The sequence below is a fragment of the Bufo bufo genome, chromosome 3 (genome assembly GCF_905171765.1).
Source record: "Bufo bufo chromosome 3, aBufBuf1.1, whole genome shotgun sequence".
In the NCBI taxonomy this organism is placed as follows: Eukaryota; Metazoa; Chordata; class Amphibia; order Anura; family Bufonidae; genus Bufo; species Bufo bufo.
This window is the reverse complement of record NC_053391.1, coordinates 372,231,730-372,256,480: the sequence shown is the minus strand read 5'-3', so window position 1 is coordinate 372,256,480 and position 24,751 is coordinate 372,231,730. Positions and strand designations below refer to the sequence as shown.

General features: G+C 43.9%; 1 protein-coding gene across 1 annotated transcript in view; it reads right to left on the bottom strand.

Moving 5' to 3' along the window:
* The window catches only part of NT5C1A (5'-nucleotidase, cytosolic IA), a 74,482-nt gene that overhangs the window by 31,713 nt on the left and 18,018 nt on the right, over positions 1-24,751 (bottom strand). The window contains exons 2-4 of the mRNA XM_040424652.1: positions 20,228-20,395; positions 15,295-15,424; positions 1,311-1,433 (exon numbers count right to left, since the gene is read on the bottom strand). Of these exons, the coding sequence (XP_040280586.1) occupies positions 1,311-1,433; positions 15,295-15,424; positions 20,228-20,395 (421 nt within the window). The remainder of the gene's footprint in view (positions 1-1,310; positions 1,434-15,294; positions 15,425-20,227; positions 20,396-24,751) is intronic.

Here is a 24,751-nt window from a genome sequence, read left to right as displayed (position 1 = left end):
CTGTCTTCTTAGTTTGTATATATAGATTTCTGGAGGTGTATAAACTCCTATTTAAATGTGCCTGTTTTCCATCTACAGGTCACATTAAGGTGCACCTGTGAGGCCTGGGACATATCAGCAAGTCTTGAGTGGGACTCGCAGACTCCTCCCTCCTCCCATTGCAGGCATGGCCACATGCTGGAGGTAACTGGTGAGTTGTTTGTGAGTCGGCCCAATGCTCCTGTAATTTGCCCACTGGCTCCTGGTATTGCCCATATGGCTCAGGTTGGAGAGTGTAGGGTCCCGGGCTACTTGAGAAACCTTGTCGCGGTGTCCGGGCTTAAGACATGTTCTACACCGTGGGACATGTTGACTAATCTCTCAATTTTAAAATCAGTTTGAGGATTTAGTATTACTGCAGAGTGCACCTGTGTTCGTTATTGTTTTGTTATAATGATATAAAACGCCACATGTTACATAGTTCATGGCGCCATTTTCATAGGGCTGTTGCCCAGTTTAAACCCAGCGCTGACAAGGGCCTCAGAGCCCAAAACTCCAGGACCACTTTTGGTTCCTTGACTCTATTTGCTACTGGCTGTGGGTACTTTACCCTATTTCTCCACATAGTGCTGCTCATCCAGGTAAGCATTTCTCCTCTGCTGTTTACTACGGCTACGACAGATGATATCCCCACTAAGCAGCTACCGCTTACCTATTGCTGCAATATACTACCACAATGTGTTGCCATTGACGATACCCCACCTAATATTATTGTCTCATTGCTCTGGTATACTGCTGGCTTTTGAATCTCTTTGCCACACAGTGAATATGTTAATTATTTTCCTTTACGTACGGCTAGCTACTTATGTATATGGATTTTATCCAGCTAACCACCTGGACCCAGCGGAAGACACCCTTCCCCCATTAAGCAGATTGCTGTATAGAGATTATTATTGTTTATGGTCTCTCGGGACTACTCACGTTGCGATTTGATGCTTTGACTAGAATATTTTCCATTTGATTATTGTGTGTATATCACGTTATATTATATTTTGCTTTGCACTATTTTCTAATGATTGCATGTCTGTAAATTATTCCAGTGTCCTGAAGAAGGCTAAATGCCGAAAACGTTCTATTTCATTTGAACTGGAAATCCGCTTATTAAATAAAATACAACACTTGGAGCAATCTAGTGGAGTACAGGAGTTTTATTTTTTCTATTGCAACTTGGCCTGGAAACTCTCCTGATACCTACATATCTACCCAGTTGGAGTGTCACCCAACCTGTTACCAATTAAGTATGGGGTGTACTCAGAATTTTTTTCTCTTACCTTCTTCTATGGCCTCCTGCACTTTTTGAGCATCAGATGAGAGATATAGGTTTGTATGATAGGCCTTCAGATATCCAATAGGACTGTTACCTCCAGTCATGCAGAATCGCTCAATAAACAAGTCTACACCAGGAGAGAAAGCATATACGGTAAGTGACTGTAATACAATATTTAAGCACCCCCTTTTAAAGTTATTGAAATGTATCTCTCGCTCTTTACACTTCACTAGATGCATACGTAGCAAATAACCTGTTCACATTGGCATTAGTAGAGAAAGTTAATATAAGCCACCTACTAATGTATTGTTATTATCCATATTGCTTCCTTTGCTGGCTGGATTCATTTTTCCATCACATTATACACTGCTCGTTTCCATGGTTACGACCACCCTGTGGTGACTGTGCTTTCTCACTATAAGAAAAAAATATCGGCCATGGTGACTGGGACCATGGGAGTGCACATAGGCTGGTTCTTTTGCCTATAGAGTGCAAGCACGGCCACCACTGCTGGATTAGGGTACTTTCACACTTGCGGCAGAGGAATCCGGCAGGCAGTTCCGTTGTCGGAACTGCCTGCCGGATCCGTCAAACCGTATGCCAACTGATGGCATTTGTAAGACTGATCAGGATCCTGATCTGTCTTACAAATGCATTGAAATGCCGGATCCATCTTTCCGGTGTCATCCGGAAAAACGAATCCGGCATTTATTTTTTTCACATTCTTTTCGGTCTGCGCATGCGCAGACCAGAAGGACTGATCAGGAATTGCGGTATTTTGAATGCAGGATTCGGCACTAATACATTACTATGGAAAAAAATGCCGGATCCGGCATTCCATCAAGTTTTCTGGATTTTTGGTCGGAGATAAAACCGTAGCATGCTGCGGTATTATCTCCGTCCTGAACAGTCAAAAAGACTGAACTGAAGACATCCTGATGCATCCTGAACGGATTGTTCTCCATTCAGAATGCATGGGGATAAAACTGATCAGTTCTTTTCCGGTATAGAGCCCCTAGGATGGAACTCAGTGCTGGAAAAGAAAAACGCTAGTGTAAAAGTACCCTTACACAGTGGTTGTAACCTTGGAAGCAAGTAGTGTATAATTTGATGGAAAAATGAATCTAGCCAGCAAAGGAGGCAATATGGATAATAACAATACATTAGTAAGTGCCTTGTATTAACTTTCTCTACATAATAAATGTAATTTGCTGAAGTGACACAACTCCTTTAATCTTACAATTAAAACTATGGACGTCCCTGGCAGACTTCATTATGCCATAATGGGTACAGAAGCCTTGGCAATGTATCATATGGCTTTAAATTTAATTTTAAGGATATGGTAAATCTACACATTACAAAATTGCTGTAAAATTTCTTTTGTCATGGTTTTATAAGAATTATAGCAAAAATGCGATATAACTGTGTGAATACTCCCTAAAAGTTTATGTCAGACATGCAATGGGTACTATAAGAATTTTGGCAACAAAATAAGAATACAGCACAATTTAAAAAATAAATATATAGAAGAAATGTAAAACTACCTAAATGATTATTCCAGGATTATCACATTTTTAAAAAATTCTGCCTCCACTCTGGTGCTGTTTGGAGACAATGTCACTCCTGAGGCCAACCATTGGCTCCTGCAGCACATATGACCTTGTCCTTGTCAGAAGTTTACATGTTGGGACTGAAGTGCAGCAAAGACAGCTGGGACCCACAATGCTGGAACCAAGTGGAGGGGAGCAGGTAAGTATGCTTCCCTTCCCAGGTCTGGTAGGATGTGGACAGGATAAAAAATAAAAATAAAATCAATCCTGGAATACCTCTTTAATTTCTACCATAATGTATTTCTCCTGTTAAGTGGAAGGTATGCCTCTATAGTCACTACTGATTTAACAATGACATTATTGTAATGTGATAATATTGTGGACTTGTAATAAAAAGGACAAAAACTAAATTTTTATTTCAAAGATTTGTCTATGCCAATTGGAAAATATCTTGTGAGTTATATAACACTACTCGAGCTCTATGCTGAAGATAAAAATGTGAATTTACATGTGTAATACCCCAGAGTGGTGTTACCACTTCTTCACCTTGCTGTCTTTATTGGTCTAACCTCATGTCATCTTATGCATTTATTCCAGGTCGTCCTCACTGTGCATTTCTAATGTCATGTAACTGTTTATGTAATGTGCCTAGTTCACCAGCAGGTGGCAGCAAATATGGCAGAGCTATAGTTAGAGAGAATGGAACTTACCATTCCATTCTAACCCCCCTCTGTAGGGTAGTGGGCCAGCCATATTTCCTGCAGGAAGCGTGGGGACCAGTTAGGGTCCATTCACACGTCCGTTTTTTCTTTCCTGATCTGTTCCGTTTTTTGCGGAACAGATCTGGACCAGATCTGGACCCATTCATTTTCAATGGGTCCTGGAAAAAAATAGTACAGCACAATGTGTGCTGTCCGTTTCCGTTGTTCCGTTCCGCATGTCCGTTTAAATATAAAACATGTCCTATTCTTTTACGCAAAATTCGGATCCTGGTACAATACAAAGTCAATAGATCCGCAAAAAACAGAAGAAATTCGGATGTCATTACGTATGTCATCCGTTTTATGCGGATTCCGTTCCTGGAAATTACATTTAAATTTTTTTTTAATTTTTTTTTTTCAAAGAGATCCAAACAACTTTATTTGATTATTGAAATGTATACATGTTTCCGTTTTTTGCGGATCCGCAAAAAACGGATGACATACGGATGACATACGGAAACATTTTCAGGAACAACGGATCCACAAAAAACGGACCGAAAATCGGGATATAGAAAAATACTGACGTGTGAATGTAGCCTAAGGCTCCATTCACACGTCCGCAATGTGTTTTGCGGATACACGGAGACACGGATCCGCAAAACACGGAAAGCGGCAATGTGTGTTCCGCATTTTGCGGACCGCACATTGCCGACATAATAGAATATGCCTGTTCTTGTCCGCAATTGCGGACAAGAATAGGACATGTTCTATTTTTTTGCGGAAACGGAAGCACGGATGTGGAAGTGCGGATCCGCAAATGTGGATGCGGACAGCACATTCCGTCCCCATAGAGAATGAATGGGTCCGCACCCTTTCCGCAAAATTGCGGAAAGGATGCGGACACATTTTGCGGATGTGTGAATGGAGCCTAAGGCAAAATGTGTCCGCATCCTTTCCGCAATTTTGCGGAAAGGGTGCGGACCCATTCATTCTCTATGGGGACGGAATGTGCTGTCCGCATCCACATTTGCGGATCCGCACTTCCGCATCCGTGCTTCCGTTTCCGCAAAAAAATAGAACATGTCCTATTCTTGTCCGCAATTGCGGACAAGAACAGGCATATTCTATTATGTCGGCAATGTGCGGTCCGCAAAATGCGGAACGCACATTGCCGCTTTCCGTGTTTTGCGGATCCGTGACTCCGTGTTTGCGCAAAACACATTGCGGACGTGTGAATGGAGCCTAAGAGTCAGTCTAGTTCACCCCCAGCTAAGGGAAGGGTGTGCAGGGGCATGTCTCTGCTAGATGTGCCCACGCCAAACAGAGCACCCTAAGCTCTGCTGGCCATGGAAGACAAAGCTTGAAGCCTCAGGAGCCAGGAGGAACGTTCCCTGGCATAACCTAGTGTAAGACTACAAAGTGAAGTGCTGCATACAGAAGAAGCTGAGTTACTTTCACACCTGCGTTAGGTGCGGATCCGTCTGGTATCTGCACAGACGGATCCGCACCTATAATGCAAACGCTTAGATCCGTTCAGAACGGATCCGTTTGCATTACCATGAACAATAAAAAATAAAAAAAAAATTGTTCATGATAATGCAAACGGATCCGTTTTGACTTTACAAAGTCAATGGGGGACGGATCCGTTTGAAAATTGAGCCATATTGTGTCAACTTCAAACGGATCCGTCCCCATTGACTTACATTGTAAGTCTGGACGGATCCGTTTGCCTCCGCACGGCCAGGCGGACACCCGAACGCTGCAAGCTGCGTTCAGGGGTCCGCCTGCTGAGCGGAGCGGAGGACAAACGGTGCCAAACTGATGCATTCTGAGCGGATACGCATCCCCTCAGAATGCATTAGGGCTGGACGGATCCGTTCGGGGCCACTTCTGAGAGCCTTCAAACGGAACTCACAAGCGGAGCCCAGAACGCTAGTGTGAAAGTAGCCTTATACAGCCAGCCTGTCAGTACAGCAGATTCAGAGAGAAAGAGATATAGCAGAGTGGAGTTTGCCTGCCAGTTTCATGCAAAGCCTGCTGGAACCAAGACAAAGGCTGTAAACCGTTTTGGAGAATATTTATGCAAGTATATTAAGTAAAGCTGCCATTGAACTGCATCTCAAGGTCTGGACTCCAGTTTATATTTTATCCCTCAATTATTCCCCCTATTTATTGCTTTGTAGCCAAAGCCTGGGGTCCAGCGGTATCCAGGTAGGAGCACCGTGACACACAGAGACATTTTAGGCCGCACTATACCACTTGGCATTTCTACACCTGGGTCGCGTTATTGAGGGCCCTAGGGGAGGCGCCCGTTGCACATGTAACAGAGAAACCTACAGTAATTTTTCGGCCACATCTGAGTTATGACGAACCTTTACATTAATACAATTAAAAGAGTTATTAGAATAACACCTATTTTTACAGAATACTTATTTTATATTATAAGTAGCATTTTCTTGCCCTACTGCTTAATTATGCTGAGACCTCAGTCCAAGAAACATTGGAAAAAAAACTCCAATGTTCAAAAGGCAAAACCTGAGTGAAACGTTCACATAATGTATCTCAAATACCAATCAAAAAGCAAAAAACACAAAACAGCTGCTTCAGCACATGGAAAGACCAAGCTCCAACTTGTAGTCATACAAATAGAATATTTAATATTAGTTATCTATGGTGACCACCAGTAGGAAGTTATATATATATATATATATATATATATATATATATATACACACTCACCTAAAGAATTATTAGGAACACCATACTAATACGGTGTTGGACCCCCTTTTGCCTTCAGAACTGCCTTAATTTTACATGGCATTGATTCAACAAGGTGCTGATAGCATTCTTTAAAAATGTTGGCCCATATTGATAGGATAGCATCTTGCAGTTGATGGAGATTTGAGGGATGCACATCCAGGGCACGAAGCTCCCGTTCCACCACATCCCAAAGATGCTCTATTGGGTTGAGATCTGGTGACTGTGGGGCCATTTTAGTACAGTGAACTCATTGTCATGTTCAAGAAACCAATTTGAAATTATTCGAGCTTTGTGACATGGTGCATTATCCTGCTGGAAGTAGCCATCAGAGGATGGATACATGTTCTCATTCTGTTTACGCCAAATTCGGACTCTACCATTTGAATGTCTTAACAGAAATCGAGACTCATCAGACCAGGCAACATTTTTCCAGTCTTCAACAGTCCAATTTTGTGAGCTCGTGCAAATTGTAGCCTCTTTTTCCTATTTGTAGTGGAGATGAGTGGTACCCGGTGGGGTCTTCTGCTGTTGTAGCCCATCCGCCTCAAGGTTGTGCGTGTTGTGGCTTCACAAATGCTTTGCTGCATACCTCGGTTGTAACGAGTGGTTATTTCAGTCAACGTTGCTCTTCTATCAGCTTGAATAAGTCGGCCCATTCTCCTCTGACCTCTAGCATCCACAAGGCATTTTTGCCCACAGGACTGCCGCATACTGGATGTTTTTCCCTTTTCACACCATTCTTTGTAAACCCTAGAAATGGTTGTGCGTGAAAATCCCAGTAGCTGAGCAGATTGTGAAATACTCAGACCGGCCCGTCTGGCACCAACAACCATGCCACGCTCAAAATTGTTTAAATCACCTTTCTTTCCCATTCTGACATTCAGTTTGGAGTTCAGGAGATTGTCTTGACCAGGACCACCCCCCTAAATGCATTGAAGTAACTGCCATGTGATTGGTTGACTAGATAATTGCATTAATGAGAAATAGAACAGGTGTTCCTAATAATTATTTAGGTGAGTGTATATATATATAAAAGCTGCCCATAATTATTCATACCCCAGTCAAATTTTTACTTAAAGTTACTTTTATTCAACCAGCAAGTACATTTTTGACGGGAAATTACATACTGTAGGTGTCTCCCAAAAGATAATAAGACGATGTACAAGAGGCATTATTGTGGAGAAAAAAAACATTTCTAAGATTTTATTTACATTTGAGCAAAAAATACAAGATTCTCCGCACTGTGGAAAATCTCAGAGGACGTGGTCGGAAGCCAAAAGTTACACCTGTGCTGGCCAGGAGGATAGTTAGAGAGGTGAAAAAGAATCCAAGGATCACCTCTAAGGCCATCCTGGTGAATCTGGGCTCTGCTGGTGGCAATGTCTCAAGGCAGACAATCCAACGGACACTGCACACTGCTGGGTTCCACTTCTCCAGATAAGGCACCCAAAAGCTCGCTTGGCCTTTGCAAAAGCTCATCTGGATAAAGAAGCAGACTTCTGGTCTTCTGTGTTATGGTCAGATGAAACAAAAATTAAATTGTTTGGTCACAATGATGTTTCCTTCATTTGGCATAAAAAAGGAGAAGCCTTCAACCCAAAGAACACCATCTCCACTGTCAAACATGGTGGTGGGAACCTAATGCTTTGGGGTTGTTTTTCAGCCAATGGACCAGGGAACCTAATCACAGTAAACAGCACCATGAAAAAAGAGCAATACATGAGGATTCTCAACGACAACATCAGGTAGTCTGCAGAGAAACTTGGCCTTGGGCACCAGTGGACATTTCAGCATGACAATGACCCAAACACACACAGCAAGTGGTGAAGAAATGGTTAGCAGACTACAACATTAACGTTTTGGAGTGGCCCAGCCAGAGTCCAGACTTGAATCCAATTGAGAATCTGTGGAGGGAGCTAAAGATCAGGGTGATGGCAAGAAGACCCTCCAACCTGAAAGATTTGGAGCTCATTGCTAAAGATGAATGGGCAAAAATACCTGTGGAGACATGCAAAAAGCTGGTCTGCAATTATAGGAAGCATTTGATTGCTGTAATAGCCAATAAAGGCTTTTCTATTGATTATTGAAAATGGTATGAATAATTTTGGACTGGACACTTTTTGCTCAAATGTAAATAAAAGCTGAGAAATGTTTTTTTTTCCACAGTAATGCCTCTTGTACATCGTCTTACTATCTTTTGGGAGACACCTATATCATTTCCCGTCAAAACATTATTTGCTGGTTGAACAAAAGTAACTTTAAGTAAAAATTTGCCTGGGGTATGAATAATTATGGGCAGCACTGTGTGTGTGTGTGTGTATGTATATCACACTTCTGTGAAATCAAACTGTCCACTTAGGAAGCAACACTGAGTGACAATCAATTTCACATGCTGCTGTGCAAATTGGATAGACAACAGGTGGAAATTATAGGCAATTAGCAAGACACCCCCAATAAAGGAGTGGTTCTGCAGGTGGTGACCACAGACCCCTTCTCAGTTCCTATGCTTCCTGGCTGATGTTTTGGTCACTTTTGAATGCTGCCAGTGCTTTCACTCTAGTGGTAGCATGAGACGGAGTCTACAACCCACACAAGTGGCTCAGGTAGTGCAGCTTATCCAGGATGGCACATCAATGCGAGCTGTGGCAAGAAGGTTTGCTGTGTCTGTCAGCGTAGTGTCCAGAGCATGGAGGCGCTACCAGGAGACAGGCCAGTACATCAGGAGACGTGGAGGAGGCCGTAGGAGGGCAACAAACCAGCAGCAGGACCGCTACCTCCGCCTTTGTGCAAGGAGGAACAGGAGGAGCACTGCCAGAGCCCTGCAAAATGACCTCCAGCAGACCACAAATGTGCATGTGTCTGCTCAAACGGTCAGAAACAGACTCCATGAGGGTGATATGAGGGCCTGACGTCCACAGGTGGGGGTTGTGCTTACAGCCCAACACCGTGCAGGACGTTTGGCATTTGCCAGAGAACACCAAGATTGGCAACGGCCACTGGCGCCCTGTGCTCTTCACAGATGAAAGCAGGTTCACACTGAGCACATGTGACAGACGTGACAGAGTCTGGAGACGCCGTGGAGAACGTTCTGCTGCCTGCAACATCCTCCAGCATGACCGGTTTGGCATTGGGTCAGTAATGGTGTCGGGTGGCATTTCTTTGGAGGGCTGCACAGCCCTCCATGTGCTCGCCAGAGGTAGCCTGACTGCCATTAGGTACCGAGATGAGATCCTCAGACCCCTTGTGAGACCATATGTTGGTGCGGTTGGCCCTGGGTTCCTCCTAATGCAAGACCTCATGTGGCTGGAGTGTGTCAGCAGTTCCTGCAAGACGAAGGCATTGATGCTATGGACTGGCCCGCCCGTTCCCCAGACCTGAATCCAATTGAGCACATCTGGGACATCATGTCTCACTCTATCCACCAACGTCACGTTGCACCACAGACTGTCCAGGAGTTGGCAGATGCTTTAGTCCAGGTCTGGGAGGAGATCCCTCAGGAGACCGTCCGCCACCTCATCAGGAGCGTGCACAGGCGTTGTAGGGAGGTCATACAGGCACGTGGAGGCCACACACACTACTGAGCCTCATTTTGACTTGTTTTAAGGACATTACATCAAAGTTGGATCAGCCTGTAGTGTGTTTTTCCACTTTAATTTTGAGTGTGACTCCAAATCCAGATCTCCATGGGTTGAAAAATTTGATTTCCATTTTTTTATTTTTGTGTGATTTTGTTGTCAGCACATTCAACTATGTAAAGAACAAAGTATTTCAGAAGAATATTTAATTAATTCAGATCTAGGATGTGTTATTTTTGCGCTCCCTTTATTTTTTTGAGCAGTGTATATATATATATAATTAGCAGAAGGACCTGGCGTTGCACGGGTATCTTTCATGTATTTCATTTAATGTTGGTGTGTCAGGTTAAAAGATATTCACAGTGTTCTCCATCACAGTGACCTCTACAGCATCCCACCACTTTACAGGGAGTGCAGAATTATTAGGCAAGTTGTATTTTTGAGGATTCATTTTATTATTGAACAACAACCATGTTCTCAATGAACCCAAAAAACTCATTAATATCAAAGCTGAATATTTTTGGAAGTAGTTTTTAGTTTGTTTTTAGTTTTAGCTATTTTAGGGGGATATCTGTGTGTGCAGGTGACTATTACTGTGCATAATTATTAGGCAACTTAACAAAAAACAAATATTTACCCATTTCAATTATTTATTTTTACCAGTGAAACCAATATAACATTTCTGACATTCAAAAACAAAACAAAAACAAATCAGTGACCAATATAGCCACCTTTCTTTGCAAGGACACTCAAAAGCCTGCCATCCATGGATTCTGTCAGTGTTTTGATCTATTCACCATCAACATTGCGTGCAGCAGCAACCACAGCCTCCCAGACACTGTTCAGAGAGGTGTACTGTTTTCCCTCCTTGTAAATCTCACATTTGATGATGGACCACAGGTTCTCAATGGGGTTCAGATCAGGTGAACAAGGAGGCCATGTCATTAGATTTTCTTCTTTTATACCCTTTCTTGCCAGCCACGCTGTTGAGTACTTGGACGCGTGTGATGGAGCATTGTCCTGCATAAAAATCATGTTTTTCTTGAAGGATGCAGACTTCTTCCTGTACCACTGCTTGAAGAAGGTGTCTTCCAGAAACTGGCAGTAGGACTGGGAGTTGAGCTTGACTCCATCCTCAACCCGAAAAGGCCCCACAAGCTCATCTTTGATGATACCAGCCCAAACGAGTACTCCACCTCCACCTTGCTGGCGTCTGAGTCGGACTGGAGCTCTCTGCCCTTTACCAATCCAGCCACGGGCCCATCCATCTGGCCCATCAAGACTCACTCTCATTTCATCAGTCCATAAAACCTTAGAAAAATCAGTCTTGAGATATTTCTTGGCCCAGTCTTGACGTTTCAGCTTGTGTGTCTTGTTCAGTGGTGGTCGTCTTTCAGCCTTTCTTACCTTGGCCATGTCTCTGAGTATTGCACACCTTGTGCTTTTGGGCACTCCAGTGATGTTGCAGCTCTGAAATATGGCCAAACTAGTGGCAAGTGGCATCTTGGCAGCTGCACGCTTGACTTTTCTCAGTTCATGGGCAGTTATTTTGCGCCTTGGTTTTTCCACACGCTTCTTGCGACCCTGTTGACTATTTTGAATGAAACGCTTGATTGTTCGATGATCACGCTTCAGAAGCTTTGCAATTTTAGAGTGCTGCATCCCTCTGCAAGATATCTCACTATTTTTGACTTTTCTGAGCCTGTCAAGTCCTTCTTTTGACCCATTTTGCCAAAGGAAAGGAAGTTGCCTAATAATTATGCACACCTAATATAGGGTGTTGATGTCATTAGACCACACCCCTTCTCATTACAGAGATGCACATCACCTAATATGCTTAATTGGTAGTAGGCTTTCGAGCCTATACAGCTTGGAGTAAGACAACATGCATAAAGAGGATGATGTGGTCAAAATACTCATTTGCCTAATAATTCTGCACGCAGTGTAATAGTGAAATCCACAGTACCCTGCTCCCTTAACAGTGACCTCCACAGTGCCCTACTGCCTTAACAGCGACTTCCAGAGCAGCTGCCCCTTTAATAGTGACCTCCACAGTGCCTGCCCCTTTAACAGTGACCTCCACAGTAGCCTGCCCCCTTAACAGTAACATCCACAGCGCCCACCCCTTTAACAGTGACCTCCACAACGGCTGCCCCTTTATTAGTGATCTCCACAGTACCCCATCCACTGAACAGTGATTGTCACAATGACCTGTACAGAGCTCTGTTCCCTTAAAATGTGACCTCCATAGCGGACCGTCTCCTTAACTGAGAACTCCATCGTTCCCTGCCCCCTTAACAGAGACCTCCACATTGCCCGCCCCTTTAACAGTGACTGTCACAGTACTTTGCTCCCTTAACAGTGACCCCCACAATGACTGCCCCTTTAATAGCGACCTCCATGGCATCCCGCCCCTTTAACAGTGATCTACACAGCGCCCGCTTCTTAACAGTGACCTCCACAGTGCCCTGCCCCTTAACAGTGACCTCCACACTGCCTGCCTCCCTAACAGTAACATCCACAGCGCCCATCCCTTTAACAGTGACCTCCACAGAAGATGCCCCTTTAACAGTGACTGCCGCAGTACCCCACTGCCTTAAAAGTGACCACCCCACAGCTGCTGCCCCTTTAATAGTGATCTCCACAGTCCCCTGCCTCCTAAACAGTGACCTCCACCGTGCCTATCCCTTTAACAGTGACCTACACAGTGGCCTCCCTCCTTAGCAGTAACAGCCACAGTAAACGCCCCTTTAACAGTGACCTACACTGCGGTTTGCCCCCTTAGCAGTAACAGCCACAGTGAACACCCCTTTAACAGTTACCTTCACAGTGGCTGCACCTTTATTAGTGACCTCCACAGTATCCCATCTCCTTAACAGTGATTTCCACAATAAACCGCCCCTTTAAGAGTGACTGTCATGGACGTTCCTGTGACATTTACCAGGAGATCAGTGAGACTGGCAACACGTAGTTTGATCTTACAGGTTCATTGTGGATCAATTTGTGTCTGTGTTTCTGGTAATGGCCACACCCCTTGCCCCAGGTGTTACTTATGTGGTCATTTTACCTTCCCTATTTATTATGGCTTCTCCCACCATGCTGTGCGGTTTATGGCTTCAGTCTTGTTGTGGATTGCTGGTTTTTGGATCTCGGCGGAGTTCCTGTGCTTCCATAGCTATTTGAAGTTAAGTGTCTTCTTCCTCTTTTGTTTATTGTTTGGGTTTTCTTGTGTTGCTCTTTTCCCTGTCATTTGTGTTTAGGCCTGAGGGAGACTCCTGTTCGTCCTACTGTTTGAAGGAATAGGTTGTCTTTTGTCCTGACATTAGTACCAGGGTCCTACAGGGTGAGATAGGACTTTAGGTTTCTGTGTATGAACTCACCTACCTCTGGGGTCAGTACATACTTGCAGTCAGTCAGGACTTTGATTAGGGTTTCTCCAGGAGGTGACCTGCTCCTTTCCCTAGTTTCCAGGCCTTTTTCCCTCACCCCTTTACCTCCTACGTTCAGTGTGGGTTTTCCTTCCACACCGAAGCGTGACAGACTACCGCGGTACCCTGCTGCCTTAAACGTCACCTCCACATCGGTTTCCCCTTTAATGATGACCTCCACAGTTCCCTGTTCCCTTAACAGTAACTTCCACAGTGCCAGCCCCCTTAAAACAGTGACCTCCACAGCATCCCGCCCCTTAACAGTGACCTCCGCAGAACCCGCCCCTTCAGCAGTTACCTTCAAAGTGGCACCCCTTTATTAGTGACTTCCACAGTACCCCATCTTCTTAACTGTGACCTCCACAGCAGCCTGCCCCCTTAACTGTGACCTCCACAGCAGCCTGCCTACTTAACTGTGACCTCCACAGCACTTCGCTCCCTTAACAGTGTCATCCACAGCGCCCTGCCCCTTCAACGTTGACCTACAGCAGTGAAGAAAAATGGCTGGGTTGTTATGAAAACCTGGTGTAAAACTGTGTGTATGTGGAGACTAAAGGCCTGCGAGCTTCTATTGACTGATTAGGGACATGTGACTGTGTGTATGGCAGTTGGGATATGAGGAGAAAGACCTGCAGGCTTCTATTGGTTAATGCAGGTCACTTTTTGAGAATACCTTAGGAACAGTACGTGCTAGAGAGCTAAGACCCGGTCTAAAATCTTCCCGGACACCTGATGTACCTGTGTGCCAAATTTGGTGACTATCGGTCCAGTCGCTTGGTCGCGCATAAAGAACAGACAGACAGAAACTCAATTATATATATATATATATATATATATATATATATAAAAGAGATAGTGTTTCAAAAATAAAATAGCGTGTGCGATGGAATTACTTCAAGACAACACCCTTTAGTGATCTCTACAGCTCGAGGACTGACCTTGAAATGCAGCGGTATAATCCACAGCAAGATCCGTGACAAAATCTTGTTGATTTTTTGGGTGGATTTTGCTTTGGAGTTGTCACGGATTTCACCCTATATATTGCAAAGGGCGTATTATAAATTGACATGCTACAGATTTAAAATCTGCACTGCAGATCAATTTCCATGCTGATTCCACGCACATTTTTATGCAGCGTGTAATAAGTTTTGATTCAATCTTATCCACTTTGTTCCTACTATAAAACTCTATTCAATTCCAAGGCAGAAAATCTGTAGCATGTATGCACATATCATTTAAATGGATTTTCCAGTAAAAAATATTTTTTAACAAGTTCTTGCAGCATGGCCCCTGAAACAGGAGATACATACGTTCCTGCCCCACACCGTTCCGGTGGTACATGCCGCCTCCGCTCTCTCCATCTTCCGGTCCCTTCACTGTTTACATCCGGTGGCTATGGGCATGGTCGCATGCACTGTTCCAGCCAATGACTGGCTTCAGCGGTGATGTGGTCAAAAGCAGCACGTCACCATACCTATAGCCACCTGGATGTAAACAGTGCCGGGACCGGAAGATGGAGAGAGTGGAGGCAGTATGGACCATTGGAGCAGGTAAGTAGGAATCTTCTGTTTCAGGCGCCACGTTTCAGGAACTTTTTAAAAAATCTTTTTTACAGGAAAACCACATTTACAGCAGTGTCAACAAGGTATTTGAGCACAGAATGTATCATCAAAAAATGACCTATTGTTTAAATCACATTTAAGAATTTTTGATATGAGTTATTTTTAATTTTCTAATTGTTTCCTTCGGTTTGTAAATATGATTATTACACTAAAGAAAGTAATGTTTTAAATATTCTAATATTGTTATATGCCAGGATAGACCATTTGCAGATGTGTTCACTAAGAGCTGTATTGCTACACCACTGTCCCTATGTCAGTTTATTACCCTGCAATAATAGCTACAAAGGAAGTGCAGTCTAAATGTACTGCAATAAGCATCTGTTTAGTCACATGATATAAAGTCCATACTTACTGTAATGGTTTATGGTATTAATGAGTCTTACTCCAACTTGTGCGTGGTTGTTGGTCATGAGGACTATGTCAAACAGATCCTCACTGTTAGGATATAGCTCACGTAGGTGAGCGTTAACAGCTTCCAGTGCCTGTCATAGAATGAAGACAGATAGAGATGAATGCAGGGATATACAGTACAGACGTTAACAGTTGACATTTGAGAAAATAATGTGCCTGTGTATTTTAAGACTTCCAGATGAGCACATATCAACTCTACCTCCCTGCGCATATCAGGAAATGTAAGTTTCAAGTTCCTGCCAGATAGACCTTGATAAGCTTGAAACTTTATTTTACAGTGCATATCCGAGATATCCCTTGCAAGAACATTCCTTATGGCGGAGCCAACACATTAAAGGGTTATTCTGGTTAGGCTGAGTTCACACCTCAGTTATTTGGTCAGCTATTTCCATCATTTAGGGTCCATTCACACGTCCGTATAAATGGTACGGATCCGTTTCGCAATTTTGCCGAAAGGGTGCGGAGCCATTAATTTTCAATGGGGCCGGAACGGATGCGGACAGCACATTCATTTTGTGGGCTTTACAGGGCACGGGGCTACCATTATGATGATCTGTGAGGGTCCCAGGGCTAGGACCTCACCCATCTAATAGTTGTCCCCTAGCCACAGGATAACTTTATATAACCTGAATATTTCTTTAAAGGCTTGTTCACACGAACGTGCCGTGTTTTGCAGTCCGCAAATTGCAGATCCGCAAAACACGGATGCCGCCCGTGTTTCGTCCGCAATTTGTGGAAGGGAACGGACGGCCTTTTATAGAAATGCCTATTCTTGTCCGCAAAACGGACAAGAATAGGACATGATCTATAATTTTTGCGGGGCCATGAAACAGAGCAACGGATGCGGACAGCACACAGAGTGCTATCCACATCTTTTGCAGCCCCATTGAAGTGCGGCTCGGATGTGGAACCAAACCACGGGCGTGTGAATGAGCCCTAAGTACTTTCTCTTTACTGTTATTTTTTGGTCTCTAAGGGTACAACCACACGTTTAGGTTGCCTGATGCAGTTTCGGAAGCCAAAACCAGGAGTGAATTAAAAAAAGAGGAGTCATATATTTCCTTTATCTACGTTTATGATCCACTCCTAATTTTGGCTTAGGGCCCTTTCACACTTGCGTTCTTTTCTTCCGGCATAGAGTTCCGTCGTCGGGGCTCTATGCCGGAAGAATCCTGATCAGGATTATCCTAATGCATTCTGAATGGAGAGAAATCCGTTCAGGATGCATCAGGATGTCTTCAGTTCCGGACCGGAACGTTTTTTGGCCGGAGAAAATACCGCAGCATGCTGCGCTTTTTGCTCCGGTCAAAAATCCTGAACACTTGCCGCAAGGCCGGATCCGGAATTAATGCCCATTGAAAGGCATTAATCCGGATCCGGCCTTAAGCTAAACGTCGTTTCGGCGCATTACCGGATCCGACGTTTAGCTTTTTCTGAATGGTTACCATGGCTGCCGGGACACTAAAGTCCTGGCAGCCATGGTAAAGTGTAGTGGGGAGCAGGGGAGCAGTATACTTACCGTCCGTGCGGCTCCCCGGGCGCTCCAGAGTGACGTCAGGGTGCCCCACGCGCATGGATGACGTGATCACATGGACACGTCATCCATGCGCATGGGGCGCTCTGACGTCATTCTGGAGCGCCCCGGGAGCTGCACGGACTGTAAGTATACTGCTCCCCCGCTCCCCACTACTACTATGGCAACCAGGACTTTAATAGCGTCCTGGCTGCCATAGTAACACTAAACGCATTTTGAAGACGGATCCGTCTTCAAATGCTTTCAGTTCACTTGCGTTTTTCCGGATCCGGCGTGTAATTCCGGCAAATGGAGTACACGCCGGATCCGGACAACGCAAGTGTGAAAGAGGCCTTACAAAACTGCACTGAGGAACCTGACCGTGTGGTCGTACACTTAGGCCCCTTGCAGACGAGCGTTCCTCCCGCAGCGAGTCCGCAACGCAGCTCCCGGCCTGACCTCCCAGTGCTGCCTGGGGTGACATAGCATTATATTGATTTATGATGCTATGTAACCCTTAGAGTTCTGAAATGTATTGGATAACACTGACATAATGCTGCCAGTGTTATCCAATACATTCCAGAACTGTAAGGCCTCTTTCACACGGGCGTTGCGGGAAAATGTGCGGGTGCTTTACGGGAACACCTGTGATTTTTCCGCGCGAGTGCAAAACATTGTAATGCGTTTTGCACTCGCGTGAGAAAAATCATGCATGTTTGGTACCCAAACCCGAACTTCTTCACAGAAGTTCGGGCTTGGGTTAGGTGTTCTGTAGATTGTATTATTTCCCCTTATAACATGGTTATAAGGGAAAATAATAGCATTCTGAATACAGAATGTATAGTAAACTAGCGCTGGAGGGGTTAAAAAAATAAATAAAATTGAACTCACCTTAGTCCACTTGATCGTCCTTGACCTATAATGAATGCTCACCACAGGTCCTGTTCAGTAAAGGAGACAGAAGGAGATGCCGGGCATCGCAATCAAGTGGACTGAGGTGAGTTAAATTATTTTTTAAAAAATTTTAACCCCTCCAGCGCTATTTTACTATGCATTCTGTATTCAGAATGCTATTATTTTCACTTATAACCATGTTATAAGGGAAAATAATAATGATCGGGTCTCCATCCCGATCGTCTCCTAGCAACCGTGCGTGAAAATCGCACCGCATCCGCACTTGCTTGCGGATGCTTGCGATTTTCACGCAACCCCATTCACTTCTATGGGGCCTGCGTTGCGTGAAAAACGCAGAATATAGAGCATGCTGCGATTTTAACGCAACGCACAAGTGATGCGTGAAAATCACCGCTCATGTGAACAGCCCCATAGAAATGAATGGGTCGGTATTCAGTGCGGGTGCAATGCGTTCAACTTACGCATCGCATCCGCGCGGAATACTCGCCCGTGTGAAAGGGGCCTTAGGGTTACATAGCATCATAAATCAATTTAATGCAATGTGACCCCGTCAGTGGTGGGAGGTCAGGCTGGGAGCTGCACTGCAGACTCGCAGCGTGACAAACGCTCATCTGCAAGGGGCCTAAGAGTCAATATTGCGTGGTGTTTGCCATTATTTTTTACAACCAGGACACTCATCTGGACAGTGTGTGGACCACTCCATGTTGGCTGCCAGGCTCTAATAGTTACCATGGAATCCTTGTATGTCATATTGGTATCCTAACATATACTGTAGACACATATTTTCAGTATTCAAGTCAGGTAGGAAGTAGATTGTAGTATTTGGTCATTTGAAGCCAAGCAAGGTCTCCTTGACAACACTGCACTTGACAAACATCAGACCCAGAAATGTTGTCATTGGAATCTAGTTCCAGTAATCTGTGACTTTAAGGGCTTCTGTCACCCCACTAAAGTCTTTTTTGTTGGCTACTTATAATCCCCATACTGCGATATATCAATACATAATGCTATTACTCAGTTTGGTTCAGTAGTTAATTAAAAAACCAGACTTTTATAATATGAAAATTACCTGTCTACCAGCAAGTAGGGCGGCTACTTGCTGGTAGCAGCCGCATCCTCCTTTCATAATGACGCCCCCTCCTCATGTTGATTGACAGGGCCAGCGAATGCGCTCGTCCTCTGGCTGGCCCTGTCTGCATTCAAAATCTGGCGCCTGCACCGTACCTGTCTTCAGTCGGCGCAGGCGCACTGAGAGGAGGACGCTCGCTCGGCCGCCCTTATCCTCAATGCGCCTACGCCGATGACGTCACATCTACACCTGGCACAGGCGCACTGAGGAAGGAGCGGCCGAGCGAGCGTCCTCCTCTCAGTGCGCCTGCGCCGACTGAAGACAGGTACGGCGCAGGCGCCAGATTTTGAATGCAGACAGGGCCAGCCAGAGGACGAGCGCATTCGCTGGCCCTGTCAATCAACATGAGGAGGGGGGCATCTTTATGAAAGGAGGATGCGGCTGCTACCAGCAAGTAGCCGCCCTACTTGCTGGTAGACAGGTAATTTGCATATTATAAAAGTCAGTTTTTTTAATTAACTACTGAACCAAAATGAGTAATAGCATTATATATTGATATATCGCAGTATAGGGATTATAAGTAGCCCAAAAAAAAAAAGACTTTAGTGGGGTGACAGAAGCCCTTAAAGAGGTTACATCTCAGCATAGAAGTGAGATATCAACACATATTTGCTATAGACACTAATAAGCATAATTCTGTCAATAATAAGATTGAATAAGATTGTGTTTATTTGATTTCCATTATCAGCTTGGAAACCAAATGCTCATTCCTGATAATAGACCTGTGTAAACCTGCCACTGATCACCTGAGCAATTCCTCATTCATTGATCGGAAGCGTTACTGACGCTGACACATTTCTGTGCAGCAATCGCTCGTCCCCATACAGAGGAGACGATTACACCATATAAATGATCAGCAGGCAATTATCAGGAATGAACAGTTTGTACCTGATAGTAGCCTTCTCAGTCAGCTCATGTAATTGGGCCTTTATTAATTAAAGGCGTTACCCCCAGGATAGGCCACCACTAGCTGACTGACAGGGTCCGACACCCTGCACCCCCTTCAATCAGCTGTTTGGTTGTAGCTCTGGCACCATACACCGTCAACTGTGCAGTGGAGAGAGCTTGTTACTATAGCACTGCTCCCGTTGAAGTGAGTGGGAGTAGCACTGCAGAGACGAGCTCTGTCCATTACACAGTTAATGGAACTGTGCAGTTCTGGTGCTGACTTTGAATAGCTGATCAGTGGGGATGCAGGGTATCAAACCTCTGCTGATCAGCTAGTGATGGCCTATTCTGTGGATAGACCCTCACTCGGTAAAAGCTGGACAACCCCTTTAATGCAATTATATTATACTTGACTGCTTTTAGGCTTACCCTAACAAATGGAAATGCTGCTCCTGGTTTAAATGGCTCATTCTCATGCTCCAGTTGGTATTTAACATATTCTTCTAGTCCCTGTTCCTCGAAAACTTTTTCTTCTTCTTCCATACGGAAAAGTGCCCGTGAAGAAACAGCAATGGTGATTGCATTCTGCGGTTTTGGCTGAAAGTAGAAAGGGGAAATGAAGTCCATCAGCTGTCCGATCAGCCATAACACAGGAATTGCCTTTACACAATGGATTTTGGTGTAACAACTCTGTTCTTAAGCAACATTGATTTTGCATTTCATTAGAAGGAATTTCCACTTATGGAAATCCCCTTTGCTTCTAATTTGAATGCTAGCAAATATTTTAAGTGGCCCTTGCTCATTATGTACACCACTTTCATTAAATCATACATAAAAACTCTACTGATGCCTAAACCTTTGACTTGTTGTTTGCTTAATGTTACTGTGCTAGTAAATCAGTTTGGCCAGTTTTGCACATAACTTCCTCCTTCCTATGTTCTGTACTACTTTTGATCTAGCAGCGTTCACAGTAAGCACTAAACAGTGTAGTCAGTGTTACATTTGATCTTGCCAAAAAGCTTATCAGTCACTTAAACGCCAACGGTGTAAAAAAAAAATCTGCAGATAAAAGGAGGATCATAAGTATCTAGAATCAAAGATGCCCATGTGTAGGTGACCAGCAGCCACTGGATCAAAATCCTGGTCTGAGTAGTTTGAAAGCATAGAGTGCAGAAGTCCTCCACGGAACTGTGACCAAGAGAATGCCCAAAATTACTGAAAAATTATAGGCTGGGTAATAATTAGAGCAATTTTTATAATCCCTAATAATTTGTTCTTCCACTTATGCCATAATTTACTTATTTTATTATTTAGTCACCTCTGTGTTTATCACAAGAAATTTTGGGGTGCAGCAAACTTATGGTATACTTTGTACAATTACATAGGAGGTTGTTGTCATAATGTTCCTCAAACCGTGTAACGCCAAGGTCTCACCTATGGGGGAGTCACCGAAATTTTTATGGTAGAGGTATAGCTTGAAGTTCCTGGGTTTCAATTTTAAATCTGTAACAGTGTCCCTCAACTACCATCGACCATTTATAATGGTGTCTATTATGTGACAGAGGGCCCCCTCATGAACTTGGTTGCAATTGCTTCCAATGTACCCGGAGCTATTGGGATACTTGGGCAGCCACATAGGTGGATGCCAAAAAAAAAGAGGGCCTCCCTATGCTTGACTTTGTGGGCTCAGAGAGTTAAAGGAGTTGTGTCACAAAACATATGGGGGTATTTTTCAAACTGGTGTAAAGTAGAACTGGCTTAGTTGCCCATAGCAACCAATCAGATACCACCTTTCATTTTCCAAAAGATCTGTCAAAAATCAAAGGTGTAATCTGATTGGCTGCTATGGGCAACTAAGCCAGTTCTACTTTATACCAGTTTGATAAATGACCCCAATATTCTACATTTTTCAAACCAGCCCCTGGATCTCAATATATTTGTAATTGCATGTAATTATTAATTTAATATAAATGTATCTGTATAGCGCTACTTGCCGTTTGTTCTTTTCCTTATTTTGTGTCCTTCTCACTAGCGTTAAAGTTTTCCGGTATTGAGTTCCGTCATAGGGGCTCAATACTGGAAAAAAAGTTTCAGTTTTGTCCCCATTCATCGCCAATGGGGACAAAACTGAACTGAACAGAATGGAATGCTCCACAATGCATTCCGTTCCATTTAGTTGCGTTCCCAGACCGGAGAGCAAACCGCAACATGTTGTATTTTGCTTTCCGTCCTGGGGATGCGGAGCAAAACAGATCCGTCATAACCCCAATGCAAGTCAATAGAGATGGATCCGTTTTCTCTGGCACAATCTGCCACAATAGAAAACAGATCCGTCCCCCATTGACTCTCAATGGAGTTAATGACGGATCCGTTTTGGCAATGTAAAAAATATGTTAAAGATAATACAAACGGATCCGTTCAGACGGATGCAGATGGTTGTATCAGGGGCGTTGCTAGGTTAAAACATTCGGGGCCTGGGCCCCTGATGTTTTGTCCCAGGCCCTTAATGTACTGCCTGCCAGATAAATACAACTGTATTGCCATCCTCAGAACGGCAGTACAATTGAATCTAATGCCTTGCAAGAGCTGAAGGACCTGTCATCACAGTCCATGTGATCAGTTCTAAATGCAGTAGCTGAAAAGGACCTGCGATGATGTCACCATCATGTGACCAGTGCAGGAGAGGAGGCCTCAGCAGTGAAAACAAGTCCTGGGAAGAGGCTGTGGTGAGGTCTGCTAGATGAGGAGAGGTAAGTGAAGGGGTAGATTACTCAGTGTAAGAGGCAGAGCAATGTTGGGAGTTGTAGTTATTTAACTGGGACTGTATGTTAGGGCTGAAGTTATTTAAGTGGGACAGTGGGGTGGAGTGATGTTATTTACATCAGAACTGAATATTGAGGGGTGATGTTATTTACATGGGACTGTATGTTGAAGGTGGCTGGGGAGGGGGTGATGTTATTTACGTGGGACCGTATTTTGGAGGGGGCTGTAGATATGGTGTGATGGTATTTACATGGGACTCTATGGCGGAGGATGGAAATAATGTTATTTACATGGGACTGTATGGTAGAGGGGCTGAAAAAATAATAATTTCTGAGGACAGTAAACAGAGGAATATAACTACAGGGGGCACTGCAGGGGGGCATTATAAATACTGGGGGCGCTTCAAGGCGAGCATTATAACAATATAAATACTGGGGGCAGTGTGTGGGCATTATAACAGTAGGGGGCAATATAAATACTGGGGCACTTCAGGGTGAGCATTATAACAGTAGGGGGTATTATAAATACTGGGGGACTGTGGGGACATTTTATCCGGGGGACATTATGTTGCTGGCCAGCTAGACCTGTCCTAGGTTGCTAGTATAACTTAAATGTGTATACAGCTAGACCTGCCAATAGCCTTAATACAGCTCCTATGTTTATGAGTTAAAGACAAAAGAAGAGTTATTTACTATGACATCATATTTTGGATGTCATATAACTGTTATATTTTGTGTGCACAGAAGCAGAAAAAGATAATATGCCTTTAAGATTAATTTTGTAATGGAGGGTAAGCTCAGTGACACAGCAGAAACAACAGAAAGCATAGTGTTAATCTGTTGTTGCTGGGCAGAAGTCTAAACCAATCACAGCCAGCTTCTCACACAGCAAGAGTTTTAACCAATCACAGCCAGCCTCACACACATGAAAATATCATCATGCCGTGTATGAGGTGGTTATGTCTGTCAACTATATGTGACAAATAAAGAAGAGCTGACACAGGAACTCCATTTGTCTCCGGGACCTTTTTTCTTCATTTACCTGCAGCCTCACACACAGCCTGTCTGGGAATTCCCCTAGCTCCTGCTGCTAGAATCATTATTCACCAAAGACAGGAGCTGAAGAGACATTCACTCCACTGAGAGCTGTGTTTTTATGGAAGCAGGAGAGGCCAAAATAGGTATTTAAAACACAGTTATATAATGTTTATGTTGTTAGTATTGTGATTAGAACTGTATACTGAACTAGATATATATGTGTTTACTTACAGTTCCATCAATTACGACCATACCAGATCATACTCAACCAATCTGCAAATAGTCACTGCATACTGTAAGTAGAACTATTAGTTAGACCTCAGATATACCTCTCAGAGAGATCATAAAGTGCTTAAATAACTTAAAGTGACAGTACAGATACTGAAGAGAGAAATATATCCACCATTTTATGTTGAATGACAAGATTGAACAGTTGAACCACCATCTTATGCATACCGCCATTTTGTGATATCTTTTCAACACGTGTTTTGTACATGGATTATCTGCTGCAGAGGCGGAAGTGTTATATATGAAGAAAAGTTGAAGTCAATAAAGAAGTTATTTCAAGCATTTGGTGTGCTCTTTAAACCTACTGTTTCCATAGAACGGTGCTAGAGGAATTACAGAGTAATAGACAGTCTAATGTGGGTTATTCAGTCAGCACAACCCTGTATGCAGGTGCACATCGCTATGGCGAAATACATATACAAACGCAAAATACAAATGCAATAGCGCTCTGCAACCAGCATTCTGCCCTGCCTCTATGCTGGATAAGGCATTGGTGTACATTTTGGCCAAAGCGTAATAAGCCACTCATCACGTCAAGGTCGCCTCTATGGAGTGGTCCCTAACACTAGTTCCTACCTGTTTATGGGCCATGACAGCCACACAAAGTCCAGGGAATGCAGGTGCAGCATGCACGCCAAGCACACTCTGCTTTTAACCCCGTCTGGTGCCATTACAGCTTTCATCGGATCCAGGGATGCAAGTACCAACATGCATGCTGAGCCCACTATATACTTCTCCTGGAGCCAAATGGCTACTGGTAGGTGCTATATAAGCAGACTCGGTTTTATACTGACTTTAAAACCAGCTGATTGCAGAGTGCTATTGCATTTGTATTTTGCGTTTGTATATGTATTTTGCCATAGCG